The sequence below is a fragment of the Colius striatus genome, chromosome 14 (genome assembly GCF_028858725.1).
Source record: "Colius striatus isolate bColStr4 chromosome 14, bColStr4.1.hap1, whole genome shotgun sequence".
Taxonomy (NCBI): Eukaryota; Metazoa; Chordata; class Aves; order Coliiformes; family Coliidae; genus Colius; species Colius striatus.
The window spans coordinates 20,774,601-20,797,188 of NC_084772.1; the positions used below are offsets into that span (position 1 = coordinate 20,774,601).

General features: G+C 40.1%; 1 protein-coding gene across 3 annotated transcripts in view; it reads left to right on the plus strand.

Annotated features, from left to right (window-relative positions):
• Window positions 1-22,588, plus strand: part of BANP (BTG3 associated nuclear protein) — a 137,537-nt gene that overhangs the window by 62,925 nt on the left and 52,024 nt on the right. For 2 of the 3 annotated variants that reach the window (XM_062007136.1, XM_062007134.1), the window contains exons 9-11: window positions 1,973-2,103; window positions 5,125-5,196; window positions 7,232-7,276. In XM_062007136.1, the coding sequence (XP_061863120.1) occupies window positions 1,973-2,103; window positions 5,125-5,196; window positions 7,232-7,276 (248 nt within the window). The remainder of the gene's footprint in view (window positions 1-1,972; window positions 2,104-5,124; window positions 5,197-7,231; window positions 7,277-22,588) is intronic. The other variant, XM_062007135.1, reaches the window with a different exon arrangement.

A 22,588-nucleotide genomic window follows, 5' to 3' on the forward strand; every position in this document is an offset into this window, starting at 1 on the left:
TGCTCAGCCTGTGCTGAGATGTCACATATAATAAGGGATGCTCAGCCAAACCTTCAAAGCTTTTCTGCAAAATTGGAGGCATTTAGCGCTGGATGAGTCACGTTGAGATAATGGTTTACAAGATACAGTTTTACTTCTATTAATTGTTCAGTAACGGTGTTCTTCCTGCTTTTTGTTTTTGAGGACTGCTTTGTTACATCTGGCCATTAACCATTCCTTGCTAGGACTATACATCAAGGAAACATGAAAACACATCCTAGTTTCTAAGCAGAAGTGTGAGTCTAGGAGGCCTACACAGCAGGAAAACAATTTTGAATGACAGCACATAAGGAAGAGTAAGCACAAGTCTCCTCAGAATCTGCACCTCCAACATTTCCTTCCAAAATGAGAAGCCAGATGCTCAACTGGTAAATGTGAAGTAGAACAGTAAAGAGTTAGAAAAAGACAAAGGTTTTGCCTTGTGAGGAACTTTAAAACTGATCTTAGTCGAGAACTGAACACAAATATTCTTGAAACAGTTACAAATTACTTTTGTGTGACAAATCTAATCTTGCTTTGCAATGTCTGAGGAAGATTAGCTTTGAGAAACGTGACAGAAGTAGCTGCTTCAGTGGGGGTGATTTTGCCAGCTCTTGAGTGTTTGTCTGAGAAGTCACTCAGGCTGAATTTTCTTTGACTCATAAGCACATGCACTGAACAAATGGAAAATGTAGAAGCTCCAGTTTCCACTTGAGAGGAAGGAATATTTCAGCAGTGGGGTTTTTCTCCCCTGTGTCACAGCTTCATCACCTGTGGAATGGTCAACTCAGCATCTTCTGTTCTGTGAGTGGCTCTGAAGCTGTTCCATCCAGTGGAGGGGGCTCTGGGAATGTCATGGATCACGTGCTCAGCAGCAGCATGACAGAAGCTGTTTGGCTCATGCCAAAGTACCCCTTGGTACCTGGCAGTTGAAAACATCAAAGCAAGAGCTCAGCTGTATAGCTTCCCAGTGCCAGGGATCCTCTAATATATCAAAGTTGTAAATGTGAGGCTAGATAGTTTACATGATAGTGATTTATAGCTGCTGACATATCCTCTGTTCAAGCTGTGTGCTATTCATATTCCTGTTTGTTTTTAATGGAGAATGTTTAAAAATGGATAAATATTACTTTTGTCTGGTCAGAGATTTAGAGGGGGGAAAAACAATACTTACAAAGGAGATTTTGTTTTTAGACACTGTGAATCCTCTCTCTTCTTTCTTCCTAAGAAGAAAAAAAACCCCACCAAAGTCCAACGATTGGGCTTGCAGCGAAGCCCAGCTGAAACCTCTTTATAAGTGAGCACGTGAGATGTACAGTCTGATTGCATTCAGTCTGTGTTTTCTCTTCCCATCTGTGAAAAGTGAAATGATTTCTGGCATCTGTGAAGAAAAACATGGTTTACAAATAACAGCTTTTGGACTTCAGAGTCAAGCTGGAACACAAAACCTTCCATTTAAACATAAGGAAAAACTATTTCAGTGTTGAGGTGAGGGAGCCCTGGCCCAGGCTGCTTATGGAGTGTATGGAGGCTCCACAACCTGGCTCCATCCTCCTGACACTCACCCTTTATGTATTTATATGGTAACTTTAATTTCCAGGATGGGTTTTCAAATGTACCCTTGTGATAGTGGTTGCTGTAGTACTCATCTCCACAGGTGCACAACAGAAAGTGTTGAACTGCTTAGGAAATGTGTGTGCTTTTGCTGTGATGTAACTTTTATGGTTGCAGAATCTTTAATCTAGGTTCAAAAGGTACTTTTTAAATATCAGCTTTCTCTGAGGCAACATAGACTACAGGTGAAGAATGAAGATGCGTAAGAGTATTAACATAGAAATGACCCTCCTCTGCTTACTGACTGCATTTGTTTCCCACAGCTTTTAAGTAGTGTTGCTGCATGGCCACTGGCATGACATCTACATATAGAACAACACTGGATTTTTTTGTCTTTCAGAGGGTTCACAGAGTTCGGTTTCAGCTTCTAATGAGATCCAGCAGAACCAGCCACAGGCACTACACTATGCACTAGCCAATGCTCAGCAGGTTCAGATCCACCAAATAGGAGAAGATGGACAAGTCCAAGTAGTATGTATTCAACTTTTTGTATATGCTTCCATTTCATCTAGATTCTTGCAAACTTTGCTCCAGCTGAAACTGATTCTTTTCTTTTACAAACATGAGCTAACATCACTTCTTCAGCATGGTTATTTGTCAAAAATCTTGATGTGAGATTTGCTCCTTGAATTGTTGCAAATAAATGCACTTTTGTGCCTGGATATAGAATTGACTGGGTATGAAATTTACCATTTGCTTGCACTTGCCATAATAACAACAGCAGACCTGCTAAGCATGTGATTTATGCTTCAGAGGTAGCTCTAGCTATGACTTTCAAAACAAGAATGCATGTATTTATTTGTTCTCACTTGAAAAAACTTTGCATTCTCAGGCATTTTGGAACATCTGTTAGCAGAATCCTTTACATGTGTATTCATTTAGACATGTGTATAGAAGTAAAAGTCATAAATGTTGACATTTTTGAAGTCTGAGACTTCTGCCATAACTTAGGCCAGGGTTGTTTACATGTATGGTTTTAGTGTACTCTGAAAAAAGCCTCACCTTGACTTTAGTTGTGCCACAGTTTGAATGAAATAATGGATTGTGAGGCATTTCTGATGCCACTGTAGTGTCCAGTGGCCTGGCTGTTGCAAAGGTTTTGGTCAGTGCTATTACAAAGAAGAGTGGATAAGGATAATGAAGAATCTTTGGTAGATGTTTGTAGTATTCTCTGCCCAAGGAAGAGAAGCAGTGCAGAAGAGAAGGAGCAAATGTGCCCAATTGAATAACTTGCACAAAAAACCATGAAAACTCTTTGTTAACACAGAGGACACTCAGTATGGTCATGTGGAGCTGCAAATAGCATGGAAATGATGAAGTTGCTCAGAAATATGATGCAGCTGGTTTTAGAGCATAATCAAACATATGTCTGTAAGACCTGATGAAGGTTTACCAGAGTAGCAGTAGAAGAATCAGAGGACATAAGTGTGATGGAAACTGAGGGAAGATGTCAAGTTGTGTGGTTACACTCTTGAAGGCAACTGACAGAGCTGTAAGCATCGCTCAAAAGGAGGACTCAAGTATTAGCCAGAATAATTTTAAGGAGTGCAATGAAGTGGAAGGGGTTTGAGATGAAAGGGAGTGAGAGGAACTTTGGACAGCAACTTGAAGAGTTCCTGAGATGAAATCTCCTGTCAGTTGAGAGTATCTTCAGTGAAATAATGCTTTTACTGCAGGAATTGGGTGCAAGGTTCCACTTCCACTTCACATTTGCTATGTGAATTTCTTCTCTCCCAGTTTCCCTAAATAGTGTAAGGAGCATATCTCTTCACCACTGTATGGATGGCTTAATCAGATTCATCGGTGACTGAAAAGTATTTTTCAAGTCTTGAAAGACAAGGTAGAAGGGAAAACTGCATGAAATACATGGCTATAATAGACAAACCAGTCATTTTTATAAATGGAACTGCTGGAAGTTTGCCTCATTAAAAGATCTTGGCCTGTCAACTGTCCTTGATATTGATTGTGGAATCCATGGTGACCCACAGCCACTATCTAAATGATGTCATTAATTTATCAAGGATGGAGAGGGCTCCTGACTTGAAACGTGAAAATGATATTGCTGTTCTGGTTCTAGGGAATGATACTTGTAGATCAGTTTGAGTCATTAGTAAGGTAGTAGTCATTTATGCTACATATGTTTAATAAAACCCCTAGTATTGAATTGGGTTTGTGAACAAACTAAAAGGAGTGTCCTTGAAGGCCAGTTGTGCATCTGCAAAAGATGAGTGAGCAGTTCTTTTTTGGAATGTTGAATGACACAAAGGTGAATAAAGTCACCTCACCCCTCCCTTTAGTCAGAAAGGATTACTTTTATTTGAAAAGACTATAAATGGATTTTTTTCAGTGTTCAATGCTTTTTCCTGGGAGCCCTGAGAGCTTGATGTTAAGGAGGGAAAGTGATTCTAATCTCAACATGGGCTGGGCTGTGCCATAATTTTATATACAGTCTCTATTGTCAGAGTGATACTTTCAGTATGTTTTTTCTCCCTATAAATAGACGGTTTCCTTCCAAAGGAAATGAAACTGTTTGAAATGGAGGGATCTGTGTTTCTTTGAAAATCACATGCAATTGTTCTTCTGTTATAAAATAAGAAGAGCCTTTGACAGAATTCCAAATGATTATCTTTAATCTCTGTCTCATGCAGGCATATTAAAATGAACACAAAGCCTTATAAACCCTGAAGTAGGTTATTTAGAATCCAATCTCCCTTCAGGTAAATCACAGTAGCAAAGACTTTGCTGGGCTAGTCAGGATGCACGAGGAATTCCGTCCACTCTCTTATCCATGTTTTGATCAAATGCTAGACTTGCTGCCATTCTGAAGTGGTGGGGATGGTCAGCAATACAAAGTGTTAATATTATTAAACCTGTCAGGGCAGATTCTTCACAAACATAAACCAGTGTAACTGCATTCAAATTAATGACTTCACACCAGTTTCTAGCAGCTCATGATACAGTCTTTGTACATTCACGTAGCTATGGTGAAGTGCAGTACCATGCCAAAGACACATGGATACCTACAGATAGCTCTTAAAACCTCACTCTTAGTGATTTATTAGTCTTGGCATATCTGTTTTAAGAACTGAGTTTACAGTGGAGTTTAAACTGAGTTTGAATGGGATTAAGTGTTTCAGGTAACAGTGCTCATTTACCAAAGCAAGTTAGTCCAACCTTTATGTATCAGTCCAAAGTGCTCATCCTTTGTCTATGGAGAGATACACTACATAAATGTTATCTGCTATTACTCCTGTTTTCTTTCCCCTTATGTTAAATGAAGAAAGAATGGTTCATAAGTCATTTGGCTTATACTGGGCATAAAACGATGGAGAAATATGGGTGCACTTTGGTTTTTTTAAAGCTGTCTTTAACAGTTTTCATTGAATAACCATTTTGCTTCTGTCCATGAAGCTGTGCTGAATCCAAGGTAATAGCTTCTTCCTCTGGTTGTGATTTTCTTCTGATGCTCCTTGATGTTTTCTTTTGTTGCGGATCCCACAGGGCCATCTCCACATAGCCCAGGTTCCTCAAGGGGAGCAAGTCCAAATCACGCAGGACAGTGAGGTGAGCCAAACATGTGGGTGCTTGTGGAGCAGATATTGGCCAGAGCTTAGGGCCCTGATTCTGAAACTGCACCTCTGAAATCTGCTACAATGCACTGCAGAGGCCAGTGCAGGTAGAAGTGACAGCATGTGGTGGAGCCAGGATAAAATGTGCTTCATGGCAGTAAATGCAAGATGCTATTTCTGTCTCTGGGTTTTTAAGGGTTTCTTTCCATATTAATGGGGGGTATTTTTTGACACATTTTTTCCCTTTGACTAGCCAGGGCAACTCTGTGTGAGTTACACTAGTGATTGTTGTAAATGGCTGATGATCTTCACAGGAAGCCTAGTACTTTGAGGGGAAGAATTATAGAAACCAGCCTAGGTGCCTGCACTGCCACTGAGAAATTAAATTGCTGTAGTTAAGCTTATGAACTAAATGTGTTTGTACATTGAGTGCCTTTAATTGTGGGAACTGTTGAACTGTTGAGAACCTATCTAGTAAAGACACGTTTCAGAATGAAGCAAACTTACCTTCATTAATGCTCAAGTCATCTGGCACTGCAGTGTTTGCACTTCATAACTTTTCCATTAAAATGGTATAGTGGAATGGAAATGGATAAATCCAGTGCTGAACCTTCCAATTTTGGCTTTTTTTAACCATTCAGGCAAAACAACTATTAAATCCATCTGAATTTACCTGAGAGTGCTCTTGTTGGCTGTTTAACTGCTAGAGACTGCTGTTAGATTTCTTGTGCACTTAGTTTGTTTGCATGAAGAAGCATTAGCAAAATAAGGTTAAACATAAATGCAGACTACACTTGTAATCTGTACAATTTCCCTGTAGAGTTTTGTTAATTCAGTGTTAAGTATATCTGTTTGTGGGTTAGTTTAATCCATTTCCAAAGTACCCTAAATCACATCTCATAAAGGCACTTTTGGTGCAGGGAGCTATTGTAGAATAAATACTGTCATTAATGTTATATAAATGTTATAGTTAAAAGCATTCTCCTTTGGAGAGCTTGTCAGACCTAGAGAGGAATAAGAAAAGATGAAAGTGTTCTGGATCTAAAGGAATTCATAGTGTGCTACAGTGAAACTGAAGCAGCTCTTGGGTAAAGAGCCACCGAAAAAGGTAGGATCCAGCAGACAGTAATTGTAATTGATCCTGAGCTTCAGGCACAACCTGGTGTCCACTGGCTTCGTCTGAAGTTCCATATGTAAGATTTTTAAGGACTATATTTGTCTGTGACAGATGAAAACATCTGGTTTTGACTTTATTACAATGAACACAGCTTCGAATAAGAAGTGCTGCCAGTAAGAGAAAAAGCAGAAAACATGCAAATCAAAGAATTGGTGGGTTTTCCCCCTCAAAGAAATGTGCTGTTTCACTGAAAGTCTTGGTATTTGGGACCTTTTGTTTTCTTCACCTAAGTATACTTTTGAAAAGACATCTCTATAGACATAAGAATAAACCATTTCATAAAGGTACTGCTTTCCTTTCTAGGCTGTGTAGCTACAGCTTCCTTTAAAACACATTATGGAGATTTTTTTGGTGATAGTGGTAATTCTTGTAAGAGAATGATGTTGGTTTTTGGTATAGAATTTTAGTGAAATAAAACAATGTATTGGCAGAGTCAGTAACTTCACAACTAATAGTAAATAACATCCCATACATACTGCTAATTCTAGTGTAGTAAGGGTGTGAATTGAGTTTGTTTTATGTAAGTAAGGAAACCCAAAATCTTCCCTCAAAAGCCATACAAACAAACTTTGTATAAAAATACTGTTACTTATACAGTAACTTTCAAAAAGCAAAACATGCTGGTGCTGGAAAACCTCCTTGCTTTTCAGTTTGTTTATCCTCTGTGGTTAAAGTGCTGACCATTGAATTGCAGCTGCATTGCCAAAATAACCCTCAGCAGAATTTCCCAAATTAATAGATTTCCTTAATATTCAAGTTGTTTAATAATGAGATGAGAAACAGGCCTTTCTCAGGGCTGAGCAGCTTTGTAAATCTCAAAGTTGTGTTGATTGCCAATGTTGTTCCTTTACAGGGAAACCTGCAGATACATCAAGTTCACGTGGGTCAAGATGGCCAGGTAGGAAATGAGTTTTAAGCAGCATTTTCCTTCGGTCTTTAAAACCAATGTTACAGTTAAAATCATCTCATGTTATTAGTGTCTGTTTTAAAGAGCAAAATCTCTTCTGGTCTTTCTGTTTAAATAAACAACTTGCAAAATGATAAAATGTAAGCTAAGTATTTTGTCTGTGAACTCAAAGCATTTGACCAAGCTTATTTCATTCCTCCTGTGAGATACTTTATCCCTGTAGTTTATACCTTCTTGTCTTTGGCCTCTTCACTCCTGCCTTTACTAACTGGATTGATTGTACAGTGTACAGCACGTTCTTTCTCCAATGTCAGCTGTCACTGTGGCCAGCTGTGGACTGCAGTCCATGCAGAACATTTATTGCTGAGGTTTAAGCAGCTATTTTTTCATTATATAGTTCTCTTGGGAGAAACAGATCTTTCACATCTGCTTTTGTTCTTTTTGATAAGATGGCTTTATTAGGTGCTTATGCACACATGAGGTAAGAAAAAGAATGTTTTACTTTGAGTGATGAGTCAATAAGTGATGAAATTAGCACAGTTTCCGTGTCAGGTGTCAGCAAAATTGCTAACATTTGATCTCAGACACCCTTTGCTAAATGTTGAGCTGTATTAAAATACCCACAGCAGAGATGCTCCTGGAGGAAGCTTTCTAGCCAGGCCACTTGAAGAAATGTGTTACGAATTCTTTTGTTCCTGTTGAATATTAATGTGTTGTGAAACATATGGCTGGAACTTGCATACTGCCCTGAATTGAAAGGACTCACATCATGATAGTTCTTGAACTCAAGGACCTTGAGAAGCTACAAGTACTCTGAACTTCTGACCGTATTTGTGTGGGGAGGGATTTGAACTTTTCTTTTCAAGGGTTTTGTTTTTTGAATACAAAAACTCCCCTTCAAGTGTTCCTTATGGAGACTTTAATCAGAAGTACATTTGCAGAAGTGAGACTAGGAAAGCTGATTTTTGGAGACATGTCAGAACCTTTAAGTACTTACTGTTCTCTTTTCCTTCTCGTTGAAATACTGCTGTCCAGATGACATTTTCTTAGAAGACTAACACTGGGTGATGTTATGTCTCTCCAGGACTCACATGTAGATTAAGTTACTTCTTTATTACAGCCTAGTACCATTATTTTCCCCCTTGAAATATCTATTTGTAAAGAAATATTCCACAAATTGCACCTCTCTTAAATAGGACCAAAGAATGTAGATTGAAACGTTGCTGCAAGTTCATGCTGTTCTTAGAGGAAGTGCTTGGATGAGCATGTTTTCCTGAAACCCCCCATGTTAGGCAGGGAGAGGTGAGTCCTTTGGTACAGCAGTAGCATTCAGCTGTGTCTCATTCCAAAACAGTCATGAGGAAAAAAAGCTATAAACTCTAGTAAAAAGCTTCCAAACTGTAAATGCCTCTAAGTGGAATCTTGCTGATCATCTGAGCAGTCACATTAGGACATGCAGAGTGAGCTCCGCTGGAAGAAAGATGTTCTGAGTGTGTCTGTAAACATCTGTGTGTGTGTGCCCAGACACACACAGGGATATGTGATAGATAGATTTGTTGAAGTGTGTGACAGCACACACAAGATAGGGGAGAAAAGCCTGAGTTTATTGATTTATGTTGAAATCAACAGCAGTTTGTATATATAAAGGCATCTGTACTGTTACATAGTGTATCGTGTTTAGGATAATCTTGGCTCCACCTGAGGGGTTGTTGGCTGTACATGTCTGTGTAGGAAGCTTGACATCCAATTTTTGGGTTTTTAACTAACTCTACTCTGGGCCCTGCTCTTAAACTTCCCTCAAACAAGGGAGAAATACTGAGTTGGTTTCTTTTTCTTCGTGCACTCAGCTGCATCTTGGTGGAGAAGAGTAAGTGCTGTCCCTGGAGCATCAGCAGCCATGAGCTGTCACCTGTGCAAATTCACAGGGACTCTCAAGCTCCTCTGAAAGTATTTGCTGCTTCTCAGGCTTTTTTTTCCCAGCAGATACAAAAAAATAAGAGTAAGCAACTATTTAGGGGACTTGTATCTCCATTCTGCATTAGAACCTTGATCATCAGCTGAAGCCACGTGGGCCTGTTTTGCACTGGAGTGGATGAGTAGCGCTCGCATGATTCCCTGCAACGGCTCCGTGTGTGTGTTATATGAGGAGGCAGAGGGGAGGACTGTGGCTCAACTGGCTTCTGCTCATCAGCTGATCTGCATTGAGCAACCATTTTTTGATCTATTAGCTATAAAAATTGCAAAGGATGAGGAGTTAAACTAAACCCTGTCTGTCGTTTAGGAATGGAAGTTGAAACTAATACATTTTCCTTGGCACTTGCAGTGGGATAAGAGCACAAAAACCTGTCATGTGATACGGTTCAGTGGTAATGGAAGTCATAACAATCCAGTAGCTTGCAATCATCTGTACATGACCTGAGATCAAAGAGACTTGTGTAGTTTTCCCACCTGTCCATTACTTTTCAGGAGAGAGGGTTTTTCTCCCCTGTTTTGGACTCTAATGCACTCTGCCAAGGGACTCTGGAAAATATTGATAAGGAGGAAAGTGAATAATGTGTCAGTTCTGTTAGTGAATGATTTTAGCTGACTAATATGTACTTACTAATGGTACTAGATCATAGCTTGGCTACTCAATATTCCCTTTGAAAATTCATCTCATGCTGCTGTTTCCACTTGCTCTCCTACACTTAGCAGATGTTAGATATCTTCTCTATTCAGGTGAGCTTTAGAACTGCTTCCACGTGCAAACTTCTGCTCTGCTTCACAAGAAAGAGGTTTACAAGAAGCTGGGAGTGCAGAGCATGAAGTTATTAGCTTCACATGAACCAAAGCAGAAAATAGCATAAACCTACTGTGAAACTTTTATCAGTAACATTTGCAAGGTGATAGACAGGTTTTAAGCTTTGTAATCCTAGCAGTACACACTACCTGCTCAGCAGAATGCTGCCAGTTGTGGATTTTGGCTTTCTTTTTGAATTGTCTGTCCTGGTACTTGCACTGAATTTAGATTTGGTTTTGCTGGCGTCATTGTTAGTGGAAGTAATGAAATCATGCCAAAAAGGATGCTGCCTACCTACATGTGTGTTCTGTTAGCTGAATGTTTCAGATTCCAGTGCATGTTTAATAAAAATACCAAACTGCAAAAATAATTAGACTTCATATTAACTAACACTAACATGGGCCAGTGGGAATTTGTTTGGGCATTGCATTATATGCTTAGGAATTGCCAGCAGTCTAATTTATTTCTTTCCTCTGATTACCCGCCCTCCTTTCTCCTGAACTACATCTTTTCTTCCTTTGAGCTTCAGTGTTCTTCATCCCAGGAGATGTTCAATGTGTGTCCCACACAAGCTGACCTAGTGCCACAATGTTCAGGAACACACATGGAGTATAAAGAGGTGGAACAGGACAGCGTCAGTAGTTTGACACATCTTGATGCTGCATTTTAGATGTTTCATTTTGTACATCCTCACAGCCAGTGTTTCTCTCCTGTAGAAATTCATTGACACCAGGCAAATGGTCTTCAACTATTAGCCTTAGTTCTGAAATTAAGAAGTTAAAGCACTTTTAAAATTGGAAATATGGAGAGATGACAGTTTGTTCTGCAAAACGATTGAGAAATGAGAGTAGCAGCATTTAGGTCATTTACTATCTGTAGGTAGGTTAGAAAAGGGAGAATTGGCAACAAGCAGGTATGAGAAGTCTAGCAGACAAAAGGATAGCCAGTTAAATTGCTTTTGTGGTATTCAGTCATCTTGTCTGCATCTGAAATAAACGTGCAGGGTTCTTTCAGCTGCGTTACCCTTTTCAATAGGTTTTTGGCATCTCACACCGTTGTAGACACAGTCTGGTCCAGATACATCTGTAATCAGAGTGGTGTGCTGAGACCCATCCATAACTGCAGAGTTACAGAGATGTAGAGAGAGGGGCTCACATTAATAACACATTTTTTCCTGCTGCTTAATGAGGTATTTGTATGGAGCACTGACTGCATTCTCTTTTCCTGAACTTTGATGCTGACCTGGCTGCTGTGAGCTTTATGGCAGCTCTGAGGTCCAGGAGAGTTCAGATACAGGGCTGTGGAGGTAGTTCACCAAGCAAGATGTAGAAAAACATCCTCATCTATGTAATGATCTTATGAGAGTATATGAATCCGTGACCTGAAAAGATACACTTGGAAAATTGCTGTAGTGATGGAGAAAATATGTCAGGCTGCAGTGCTGTGAGTAGCAGTTAGCTGCTGTTGGGCCTGGAGGTTAGAATATAGACGTGTGTGAGACACAGATCAGTGAGAGTTTGCCTTTCATGTCCTCAGGAGGAGTATGAATCTGATCTCGTTCAGATCTGTTTTCAGTACACCTAGTGCAGCCTGTAATGCGGCTCAGAAGGAGCCTATGATCTCATCACCTCTGTTTGAAACATCTGTCCTGTTTCTGCACTCTGCTGTAGTCTGAAGTGAAGGGCAAGCTGTTACAGAAAGGGGGAAGGGGGAGAAATGGTTCCAAATGTTCAGAGGTAAAGAAAAGCTATTGGAGTAATTCCACGTAACATCCAGTGAATCTTATTTGTGACTGAAGGAAACTGAAATGGGTTGGTTTGTGGAGGAAATGATTGACAAACCTATGGGACAGCCTTAAAGCAACTCTTTCAACAGCTAGGTTTTGTGTCTGTTTACCTCCCTGGTCATTGCTGAGGTACTCAGATTTTGCTTTTCAGAGCCAGCACCACATTTACTAAGGTCCAGTTTAATCCATGACTTGGGTATGATTTTCACTTGCACAGGCAAAAATGTGTTAACATTAACTCTGCTTCTCATCACTTCAATGCATTTCTCAGGGGTTGTTTTATGACAAAGGAAACCATTTAATGCATTTTCTGAACGTGCATTTTAATTGCCTTTCCTAACCTTCTGAACAGATGCTGCTTTTCTGTCAGTATTAGTAACTTCAATAATAATTCATTATCCAAAAGAGAGGGAAGAACCATTGTCCACAGTTCTTAGTTTTCATATAATGCATCTAATTAAGAAGTTCTAGATATACAAATACTAAAATTCTTCAAGTTGCTCGATTAACACGATGTAGGAGACGTTTCCTGTCGCTAATTCTCAGGCGGTAGAGGGCAGTAGCATTAAGATGATTGTCAGATTCTCCCTCGGTGAGAGCTTGAATAAAGGAGGAGGAAATCTGAAGTGCAAGCAATGTGCTGCTCCGACATCAGCCTTTTACTGTGGGGACAGAGACAGTTTGCAGCGTGAGTGTTCCTGCATGCCTTGTTGACATTGGACTGTGTGTGCAGCCGTGGGTGCTGGTGTGCAGAGAGGAGGATGCAAGAAGACCTTTGCCTTCTGTGCCAGCAGCTGTGGGAGAACCAAACGGCTTTCTATCTCTCTTGTTTCAACATATCTGCTTTGAATAAATGCAGGGAGAAACAAGCAGGATTGTTAGAAGAAAAACAACAGAATAAACCTCCCAATATAGTTCAGCTGAAACTACTTATATGGTTTTGGAGAAAAGAATTGTTTTCAAGAGATACTTGATCAATAATCTATTGCACTAAAGTCTTGCAGGTCTGCTCTGTTTCTAGGAGCAAAAGTGAATGGAGTAGTTTTGAAACAAATGTACTTTGAAACAATGTGCAGTGAGAATTTCCCACAGAAGCACAGTGCATCCATGAGTTCTGTTCCATTGCTTAAAATGCTGATGTGTGAGCATGTTGATGATAAGGTTTGTCTTTTTTTTTCCTTGAAGATAGTCCTTCTGCACATACACACTTGGATTTTGCATTCCAGAGGAGAAGTAGTCTCCACTTTGTTCCTCGAAGTAAATCATCAAAAGCACTCACTCTGCTTTTTGGTTCTGAAAACATAGTTTCCTAGAGAAAGTAGTATTGCAGCAAATGAAGGAATTCCATTTTAAAGCAGTGAAGTGTATTAAAACTTACAAATGTGCATGGAATTACAAAGCTTGGAGGAAAAAAAGCCTTACTACCTCAGTGATCAGTACCATGGAACATAGCTCTAGAAAAAGGATGTCATAAGAAAAATAGCAACATATTTTTGTTAAGTATGGGTAACTCAAAAGTAGGGGAGAGAAAAACTGTTAGGTGTAGCTTATCTGCAGACTTGAGAAAGGTTTGTGCCCACCTTGCAGTTGCAGAGCAGGGTAAGATGCTGTCCAGTGGGATGGCAACTGGTCTGCAGTGGTCCTTGTCCTGGTCATTCCAAGTCAGCTTCCTGAAACAAATCTGTGCATGTTGTTTACTCAGAGTTGTTATATTTGATGATAAAACAACAGAATTCTTCTACCCTGATATGATAATATTGAGGGAAAATGCATCCCTTCAAAGGCAGCCACAAAACCACCACAGATGAGGGGAAAAAACCACAGGAGGGGGACTGCTCCTTAAGAGAGATTGATGGGAAGGTACATTCTCTGTAGGTACAGAGTGCAAAACTAATTGTGACCTTGAATTGCAAATACATCACAGAATTGCTGTATAAAGGAGTTAACATTTTTGGAAGACACCTGTGTTGCAAATGCAGGGATTCTGTATTGTTTTGTTCAATTCTCATGCTGTTATGGACCATTTCTTTCCACCTTGGTGCCCCTGAGCTGGGAGCTGGGGGATGCTTCTGCCTTTCAGCTGCCCTGGAGAGCCTGAAACTGAATGCACGTTGTTTTAACAGCAAGAAGATGTGCTGGTTCTTTATGGCCAATTGTCCTTCTGTCCCTGTTAGTTCTGTGACATTTCAGAAATGAGTTCTTGGATGACCAAGTTCACTGATCAGTACAAGGAAGCTGTAGCAGATACTGAGAGTCACCATGACTGGAAAGGAGGTTCCATTTTGATTCAAACAGTTTTAAGCTTGCAAATGTTTCATATTGTTTTATTGAAGGGATGGAAAACCTGAATATTTTGCAAGCACAGTTTTAAACTTTCTGTTGCTTAAGTGATCAATTGACTTTAAAAAAATCTTGTTAGATTTAAGGTACAGAAAGAAAGAGTCTTTAATGTTGTGGTGATAGTTTCACTGCATTTACCTGACCACATCCAGTAACTTCCATCACTTTAAAAAATGCTTAAGGATGTATTGTAACTCTTCTCTAAGATTTGTTAAAAGGAAGTGGGAGGGGAAACCCTGGCAAATCTTGAGCAGTATATTTAAAAGGAGACCTAGTTGCTTGTATTTGTACAAGCCTTCTCCTTCACCTTGCTGAGATTTAAGTTGCTTTTCTTTCCATTGTGCTGTCTCCATCTGCTCACTCGTTTATGGTGCGTGCTGCTGGGAAGGTAGTAAAACATCTCTTGTACCAGAGAGTCAGTGGTATCAGATCCCTGCAGATGTTATTGGGTCATAAGTTTCACTTACAAGCTGGCTGCAGTTAGTTTTCGTTCTGCACTGTATTGTGCCAGAAGATACAGCTTTATTTTATGGAGAAACCCAGCTAAGTCAATGTCTGATACATCACCAAAACCAGTATCCTGAAATGGGTGAGGAGGAAAAGCTTTTTGTCCAGCAGCATGACCCATCCTCAAATGTTGTAATCATTACACCTGACTGCTGTCAGGGCTTCCACATTTTCCATTCTAAGACATGTCTATCAGTATATTTTCTATTCCAAGATGTAGCAGGTGTACACTGACACTCCCTTGAAATAGTTTATTCCTCTTGTCGTTGGACTTCATTGTGTTCATCACGATGGATAAATATTTCCCCATTTTCAGAGTGCTTAGAAAGGACCTCTAGAGCCTCTGCCTTTTTTCCATATGTTTCTTAAGTAGATGTGTAGTTGCTGGAAGAAGAGACAGATGAGTCCTTACCCTGGTGTAGGCACAAAGTGTACAACTCTGCTTTTCAGGGATTTCTGTTTGGTTGTATTGAGTAGCAGTGGCAGCACTTCCCAGCCTTTTCAAACCTTACCTGAAATTAGCTATCCAAATGCCACAGTGCTAAGAAACAATATGGCTTTATTGAATGAACTTTCTTTATGGTATCTCCAACTATTGAAAAGAACCTTTCCCTGGCTGGTTGCTGATCCTGAGTGCTGGCTTCACTTGATGAAAAGGCTTCTTTGCAAAATTAGCAAATACTGTTGCATTTTCTCCGCTCAGCTTTAAAGCAGACTTTGCATGATGAAATCAAAGGCAAAACTTTGTCTAAGTGGGGCACAAGCACTATTATACATTTGTGCCTCTAATGCTCACATGAACTGATCTGATGTGGGGTGAAGCTTTCATCTAAATGTGATAGAGAGTGGAAAAAGCACTTTGTTGTGCTTCTCAGATAAATATACCCAAACTGATTTTACATGTGGGAAAGGAAGGAAACAAAGAGAGGAACAGGCTTGACTGACTTTATCAGGAGTGGAAGCAAGGAATTGCTACTTTGGAAATAAAGCAAATATTAAGTTATTGAAGTGTACTAAAGTTTTGGTGTGTAGATATTTATATGTTGTAGTCTATCAAAGGTCACAGCTGTCAATCTGCAGTTCAGCACCTGGTTTAAAATGGGAGCTTAGGAAATCATGGAGACATCTGCCCTCTGCTCTGTCTCCGCTCAAGTTCACCAACTCTCATCTGGTGCACAGTACTGGTCTGTGACTTATAAAACCTTTGTTTGTTTTTACCATTGGATAAAAAGACAAATGTGTTCAGTCCACAGTGCTGCTTGGAAAATGCTCAACTGGCTTTGGGACTCCTCGTTAGCCACTTTGTGTCTGTTACGTGGTGGTGTTTGCTCTGCTTTGCCATGTGGACAGCTGTAACTGTGATGCTTTGAAGTTTATTGTCATAGTGCTTTCTCATTCCGGATCTTTGTATACCACCTAAGAGATGACATGTAACAAAGTTTGCAGTTGCCTTTCAGATCAGCATGTTTAAGAAGGTTTTCCCCGTCTCCTAATTATCATTAATTAATACCCACAGCCAGTCACACAGGTTTTGTCTCTTTTTTGTTCTTTTCTACCTTTATATGCCAAAATAAAAAAGTCTCTTCTGAAGGCAAAGTAAACAAAGTCTCTGGCAGCAGAGTCTCATCTTTATGGCATTTTTTGGGTCACTTCAGCTTCTGGCAAGGTGCATCAGTAAAGAAGTGGCTTCCCATTAATAACAGAGGATTCCAATTCGACCCCGCTTTCATGCTTCGTTTCAGTGACGCAGGTAAAGATTTGTTTTGGGAGCAAACAGTAAATTCCAGCAGATACTTGGCTGTAAGCACATAATATAAAGTCTGTGTTTCAAAGGCTGAGTTTTTTCCCTAGTGCTTCTCAAGATTTAGACATTATGTCACGCAGCTATTTTTGTCTCCTGTTCAGAAGCCCCAGCTCCCCGTACAAGGTCTCTCTCAGTGACCTGCAGAGCTTTGCACTGGTACCTTTCTCACATCACAGACTTGTTTGTTTTCCTTTGGCTCACTGATCAACAGTAGTAAAACATCCAGAGATCTGTTGAAACCAGCCATCATTTTAATACTTCTGTGTCTTCTGTGTTTCCACTTGTAAAAACCTTCTCACCTCTGGAAAGAATTAATAAAGGTGATTTGTTAATCTCTTAGAGGTAGTTTCTCTGATACAATCCCTGAGCAAGAGAGTCCCTTGACTGAGCTGTGCTGGTTGTAAAGCCAGGCTGTTCAACCAAGGGTTTAGAAAAGGAGAATATTTTCTGTCATCTTTTTTGTTTCTTCTTCTCCTAAGAGGGTGGGTTGTTCCATTAAAATTCCATTCAAGCAGACAGGAGCATTTATAATGCTCCAAAGAATATCTTCTCTATTTTGGAGTATATTATGTTCTTTATTCACCCAAATCTTGTTTAATATTGCTGTAAACTTAATAAGAAGAGATGAGATATGAGGTGATAATCTTTTAAATATAAGGAAAAATAATTTTCTCCACCTTGATAGAAGGCACAGGTCTAAGCTGCCTCTTATTAGAGCTTTTGGTAATAAAAATCTCTGCTTGTAGAATAGCAGTCATCACAAAGCTATCTTGCTGTGCCAATCTAGAGAAATCATTTCTTTTTTGTTTTGTTTGTTTTTTTAGTGCTCTTCATTTATGATTTTTCTCATCATGTGATACGAGTGCTGTCTCTACGCTGCACATTTGCCCTTGGCCCATCTCAGTTCCACTTCGTGTGCTCTGACAGTTCCATTCTGTTATTTAAATATTAGGGATGCCTCTGACATTGTGTCTCTGTGTGTGTGTGTAGGAATCACTGTCCCACCTCCTGACATCATGTGTGTGTGTCTGTGTGTGTTCAGGAGTCACTGTCCCGCCTTCAAATTCCAATCCAAGACGGATTTTGGGAATGCTTGGTACAATTGGACTGTCAGTGCCCACAATGGCTTGATGTTGCATTTATTATAGCACTAGTATCCATGGCTGGATACCAGCTACTTGCTAGCTGTGGGCAGTCCCTGATGATTGCTCAGCAGTTCAATGGGGAGAGAGATCTTGTTTCATCCTGATTAAAAACAAAATCAGTGTGTGCATGTGTTGTCAGGTTACTGAATGGTGAGTATAGAGTTCTAGCCATTCACCTAATCAATGTTCCCACTATGTTAAGCTCAACAGTAAGTCTGGGTGACTTCAGTCTGTTTCCAGATTTGTGTGCTGTCTGCCTAGGTGAAATGGTCAATGGGAGTTCCTGGTATTTCACAAAGGACTTGGGAAATCTTTTGTGACCAGTGGAAGTGTGTGGAGATGGGAAATAGCTTCTCTTTTTTGTCACCTCTCCATTAAAACCATTGCTTTTTGCCAAGTTCGGTCTCAAAAGCTGTCTGTTGTACAAATTAAACCACAGTGGCTTGATTGCAAGTGAAGAAGGAGCTCATCTTCTTAGAAGAAAACCTGTGTGACTTACAGAGATTGTTCAGGGTATGAACAAGATGGTGTTAAAGCCGGTGAGATTTGACCAGTTGCTCGACTTTTCTGGCTGTTGTTCATGCATTTAATCCTTCCCATAGTTCAAATGTATTTTCAGTCCAATTTTCCAGAATCCTTTAAAATATTTCAAGCTATCTTGGTGAATGTCTAATAACCTGAAGGAAGATGGTCAGAGGGGCCTAATTGTGTGATTTGTGTGCTGGTAGGAAGGAACCATATGGGGTGCCATAGAGGTCAGAGTGGTTTCTAACAGTAAACCTGTGTTTCTATTTCATGTGCAGACATTAAACCTACAAGATCATCACTTCAACTTATTTTAGATGTTGAAATCCCACAGCACAGTTTTCTCTCCTGATCTCAGAGGCTACTTAAATTAGCTGGGATGTAGTTACTTTATTAGAAATACATCTATGTATTACTGTGAGTAAAGCTTGGAAAATCATCCCCTGTAGCCTGCTTTAGCCATTTCTTCTGTGAACGAGATACACTTCTTTGTGGAATAAGTAAATTATAAACTTGCTTCATTTTATTTGATCCAGTCTGCTGGGATTAATTGTTGTATGCTGGCTCCATCAATGATTCAGCTTGAGCTATCAGTTCCTGAGTGGCCTGGAAGCAAAAAGCAGCACAGCTTTACACGCAGATCATCTTTTCCTTTGATAGAAGCTCTGGGCTCCGAGCAGGGCTGAGCTGTGAATGAGTCTGTTTTATAAATTGCTTCATTTTTTAAACAACTGTTTTTATTCCTGCAAATATATCATTCCACTCTTCTGGAATGTTGCTAAATATTTGTGTTTAAACAGCAGAAGTGGTACAGAGTTCAGCAGGAGGAAGTGTTAGAATTAAGTTATCACGTTAGTGTGATTTTTTTCAAGTTAACTGTTGTGTTGTAGGAGGCTTGTGGTGGCACTGAAAATGAGGTATCAGTCCCACATAGTGGCACAGAAGTTACCTTCTTCAAATCCAGCCCATCTCACACTTAGGTTGTGTGTGGTTTCCAAGACTTGCTGTGTTTTGCCTCTGAATTGGTGCTACTCAAACTAAGTCAGTTCATGGTTTCACTGGTAAAGATGCTGAGGGTTACAGAAGTTGCTGTAATGCATCAAATTCAGTCAGAGGGCAAATCTCAGTGGTGCCAGTAAATAAACAGTGACAGCCAGCAATGAAAAAATACCCATCAGTACTTCTGAATTCCAGACCTGTGATTCAGGGCATTTGAGTTTGTGTTGTAGCAGAAGGCCAGTATTACAGCATTTCACCTGGACACCATTAGGAAGACAACAGTGTGCAGTTCAAGGATCTGCTGTGCTGTAAGTATGAACAAGGAAGATGTCCATCTAGAGAGGAGAGAAAGCTGTCAGAAAGACCATACCAGAGGCCATGCTCTGAGAAGCAAATGGTCATTGTGTCAGCGATGGCACAGTGACTTTGGTTGTTGACTTCAGTGGGATTGTGTTTTCCTTCGAGGTAAATTTGCTTTGTAATAGCTCAATACATAAAAAAGCCCTTGTCAGATGGGAGAAATGGGTTGTGAGTGTTTAGAAAAGGGAATGTGTCCCAGTGGTGTATACAGAAGGATGCAAAAAGATACAGTTTTTGCCTGTGATCCTCTGTGTGTCTCAGCCACGGACTAACAGGTTGCATTTTGGCGTGAACCCAGACTGTAATTCTCTGAAAGGAGTTACTGTCCTATCCGTGTTAGCTGTGCACTGCCAGAGAACAGGATGCTGATCTTCAAAGGCATGTGGTAAAGTACCAAATGATTTTGCTTTTTTGGTGTGAATTTTTTCACTGTCAATAGTGATGTCAGAGACAAAGTATCCGAAACCTGAAGAAGAGGGTGATCAGTGAATCATCTGTTCCGAATTAAACGAAACATGACTTAGATTTCTGTAATGGGAATGGAACTGTCAAAACCATTTGTCATTGGCCTAATTCTTTTCCAAGTGGTGCTAGCAGTTTTGCCATTATTTGAGGTCCATTTAGTCCACCACTGAACTCTCAACAACAACAAAAACGTTTACTCATGAGTTTAGCGATGGAGTTGCCTGGCTGTGTCAGTGTGTTCTTAAAAGCCCCAAGCACAGGGGAACAGATACTCCATCTTCGTGGAGGTTTTCCAAATTAAGATGAGTCTCATGTGGATCTCTGTATGTTGTCTGGAGTAGATAACTAGTTGAGGAAAGCCAGGGTTCTGAGTAGAAACCTAGAAACAAGCAGATCAAATTGTTCAGGGGGCACTTTCTTTTGTTATTTCGGAAAACAGCATTGTACAAGAACACTTACCAGGCACATCAGTTGTAAAAGTCTTCATTAGAAATGCTCCTTTCCTTTGGGAAAATTTAGATCACTGAAGAATACAAGTCTTGGCATGACAGTATCTGGGACTCTCTGGAGTTACTGTACTGGAGACACACAGGTGTTTTAGTTTTCCATGCACTGAATGGTGTCTTTTTCATTACTCTGGGAGGACAGTGGAATGCAGTTGGAGACTGCTGTCAAATTGCATTTTATAAAAACCTGTCACTGACCCTTAAAAACACAGAATTTTATCTGCCTGGTGATAGTGTGGATCAAGACTGACTTGGTTAATGAAAAAACCCTTACAAAGTCAGAACTGGACCTTCTTCCATGGATGTATCTTGTATTTTTCATGGTACCACAACATATGTAATACCTTGGGAAACTGCTAGAAGCTACGGAGCTGGGGATGTTTAGCAGCTGAAAGGAGGTATGACCACTCTCTACAGCTACCTGAAGGGGAATTGGAGTGAGGTGGGGGTTGATCTCTACAGTAATGAATAATAGGATACGAGGAAATGAGCTCAAGTTGCACCAGGGGAGGTTGAGATTGGACATTAGGAAGAACTTTTTCTCTGAGGGCTGTTGAGCATTGGCACAGGCTGCCCAGGGAGATGGGGTAGTCCCCATATTCAAAAGACAAGTAGATGAGATGCTGGGGGATATGGTTGAGGTTAGTGGTGGGCTTGGCAGTGTGAGGGAAGGAGTTGGACTCGATGATCTTAAAGGTCTTTTCCAACTGTAATGCTTCTGTTCAGTATCGCTGCATTTTAACTGTCCCCTCACCCTACAGTAATTCCCTACCACTGGATTTTCTGCAAAGCTCTGATAAAAACTTGCAGCAAAGCTGAGTCTGAGGAATAAAAGAATTCCTAGAATGTTGCAAAATAGGCTGTAGTGAGCTGCCAGCAAGGCTGGTGCCTCGTTAGCTTTGGTCAAGGCTGACGACTTCTGCAGGGTGTTGGAAGCCAACATCTTCCCTAGTGAAGTACTGACATGTCCTGTTTTTAACAGAGTTTTCATCTTCTTTCCTGTTCCCATTACCTCAGACCAAGCCAGATTTGTTTCATAACTAGTGATTGTCCTTTATTTCTGACAGGGGGAAAAAACCAAGTAGAAAAGCTTTTCCTTACACCTTCTAAAATCTGTATCAATTCTAAAGTTACACCAGTGGAATCCTAATTCTCAGACTTTGTCAACACTGACTGAGAGATTCTGACTTTCCTCATTGCTTCCTTCCTTAAATAATTGACATTTCCAGGCAAATCTGTATTGTTTTTAATGTTCAGAATTCCCTGTAATGACAAACTCATGTCCTGTTAGCTGTGGACTGGTGTATAACTGTAAAGCACAGGAGGTGCAGTTCATAAAGAAAGTCAGTGCTGTTTCAATTATCCACTGAAAGCGAATATTCTCTCCTTCAATCTGTTTTACTTAGATCAGGATAACACAACTAACAAATTGGAGGTTTCCCCAGCTCTGGTTCTGTAGTGGCACGTGGCATCCAGCAGCTCTTATCCTGGGTGTTTGCAACCATCAATGATTAAGGAAAGAGCTTAAAAGTCCTCGACTTCAGCTGTTGCAGTGAATTGGTTTGGTTTTTATAAACAGAGCCTGCTGTCAGTGCAAGAAGTGACATTTATTTTGAGGGTTTTTCTAAACACCTACAAATGCTGTATTAATTCCAAATGCTGAATCTCTTGAGAACTGCATTTTCCATCTCCAGTGAAACATGTTGTGAAGATGATGAATTGATTTGTTGTCCGTTTGCGTTTTTTACTGTAATTACTGTTAAAGCAGAAATTGGTGCAAAATGTTTGACTGAAATAAAACAATCTTTGCTTTTCACAGCCCAGCTGAGTGCAAAAGTCAATCTAAAGTGTCCCCAGACTATTTGCTCAATTTGGGAAGTTCTTTCTGTGTTTGCTTCAGTGATGCAACGAGCAGTAAAAGCAGGGAAGTGGGGCAGTGAAAACATGCAGAAAAACCCCTTTGTTTTATTCATATTCAAACCAAGATGTGTCAAAATGAAATGCTTTTTGTGAGAGAGAAAAAGGCAGGTAAAAAAGAATCCAGTCTGCTTTGTGATCATCTATTGGAAGAGTATGAACTTGCACGG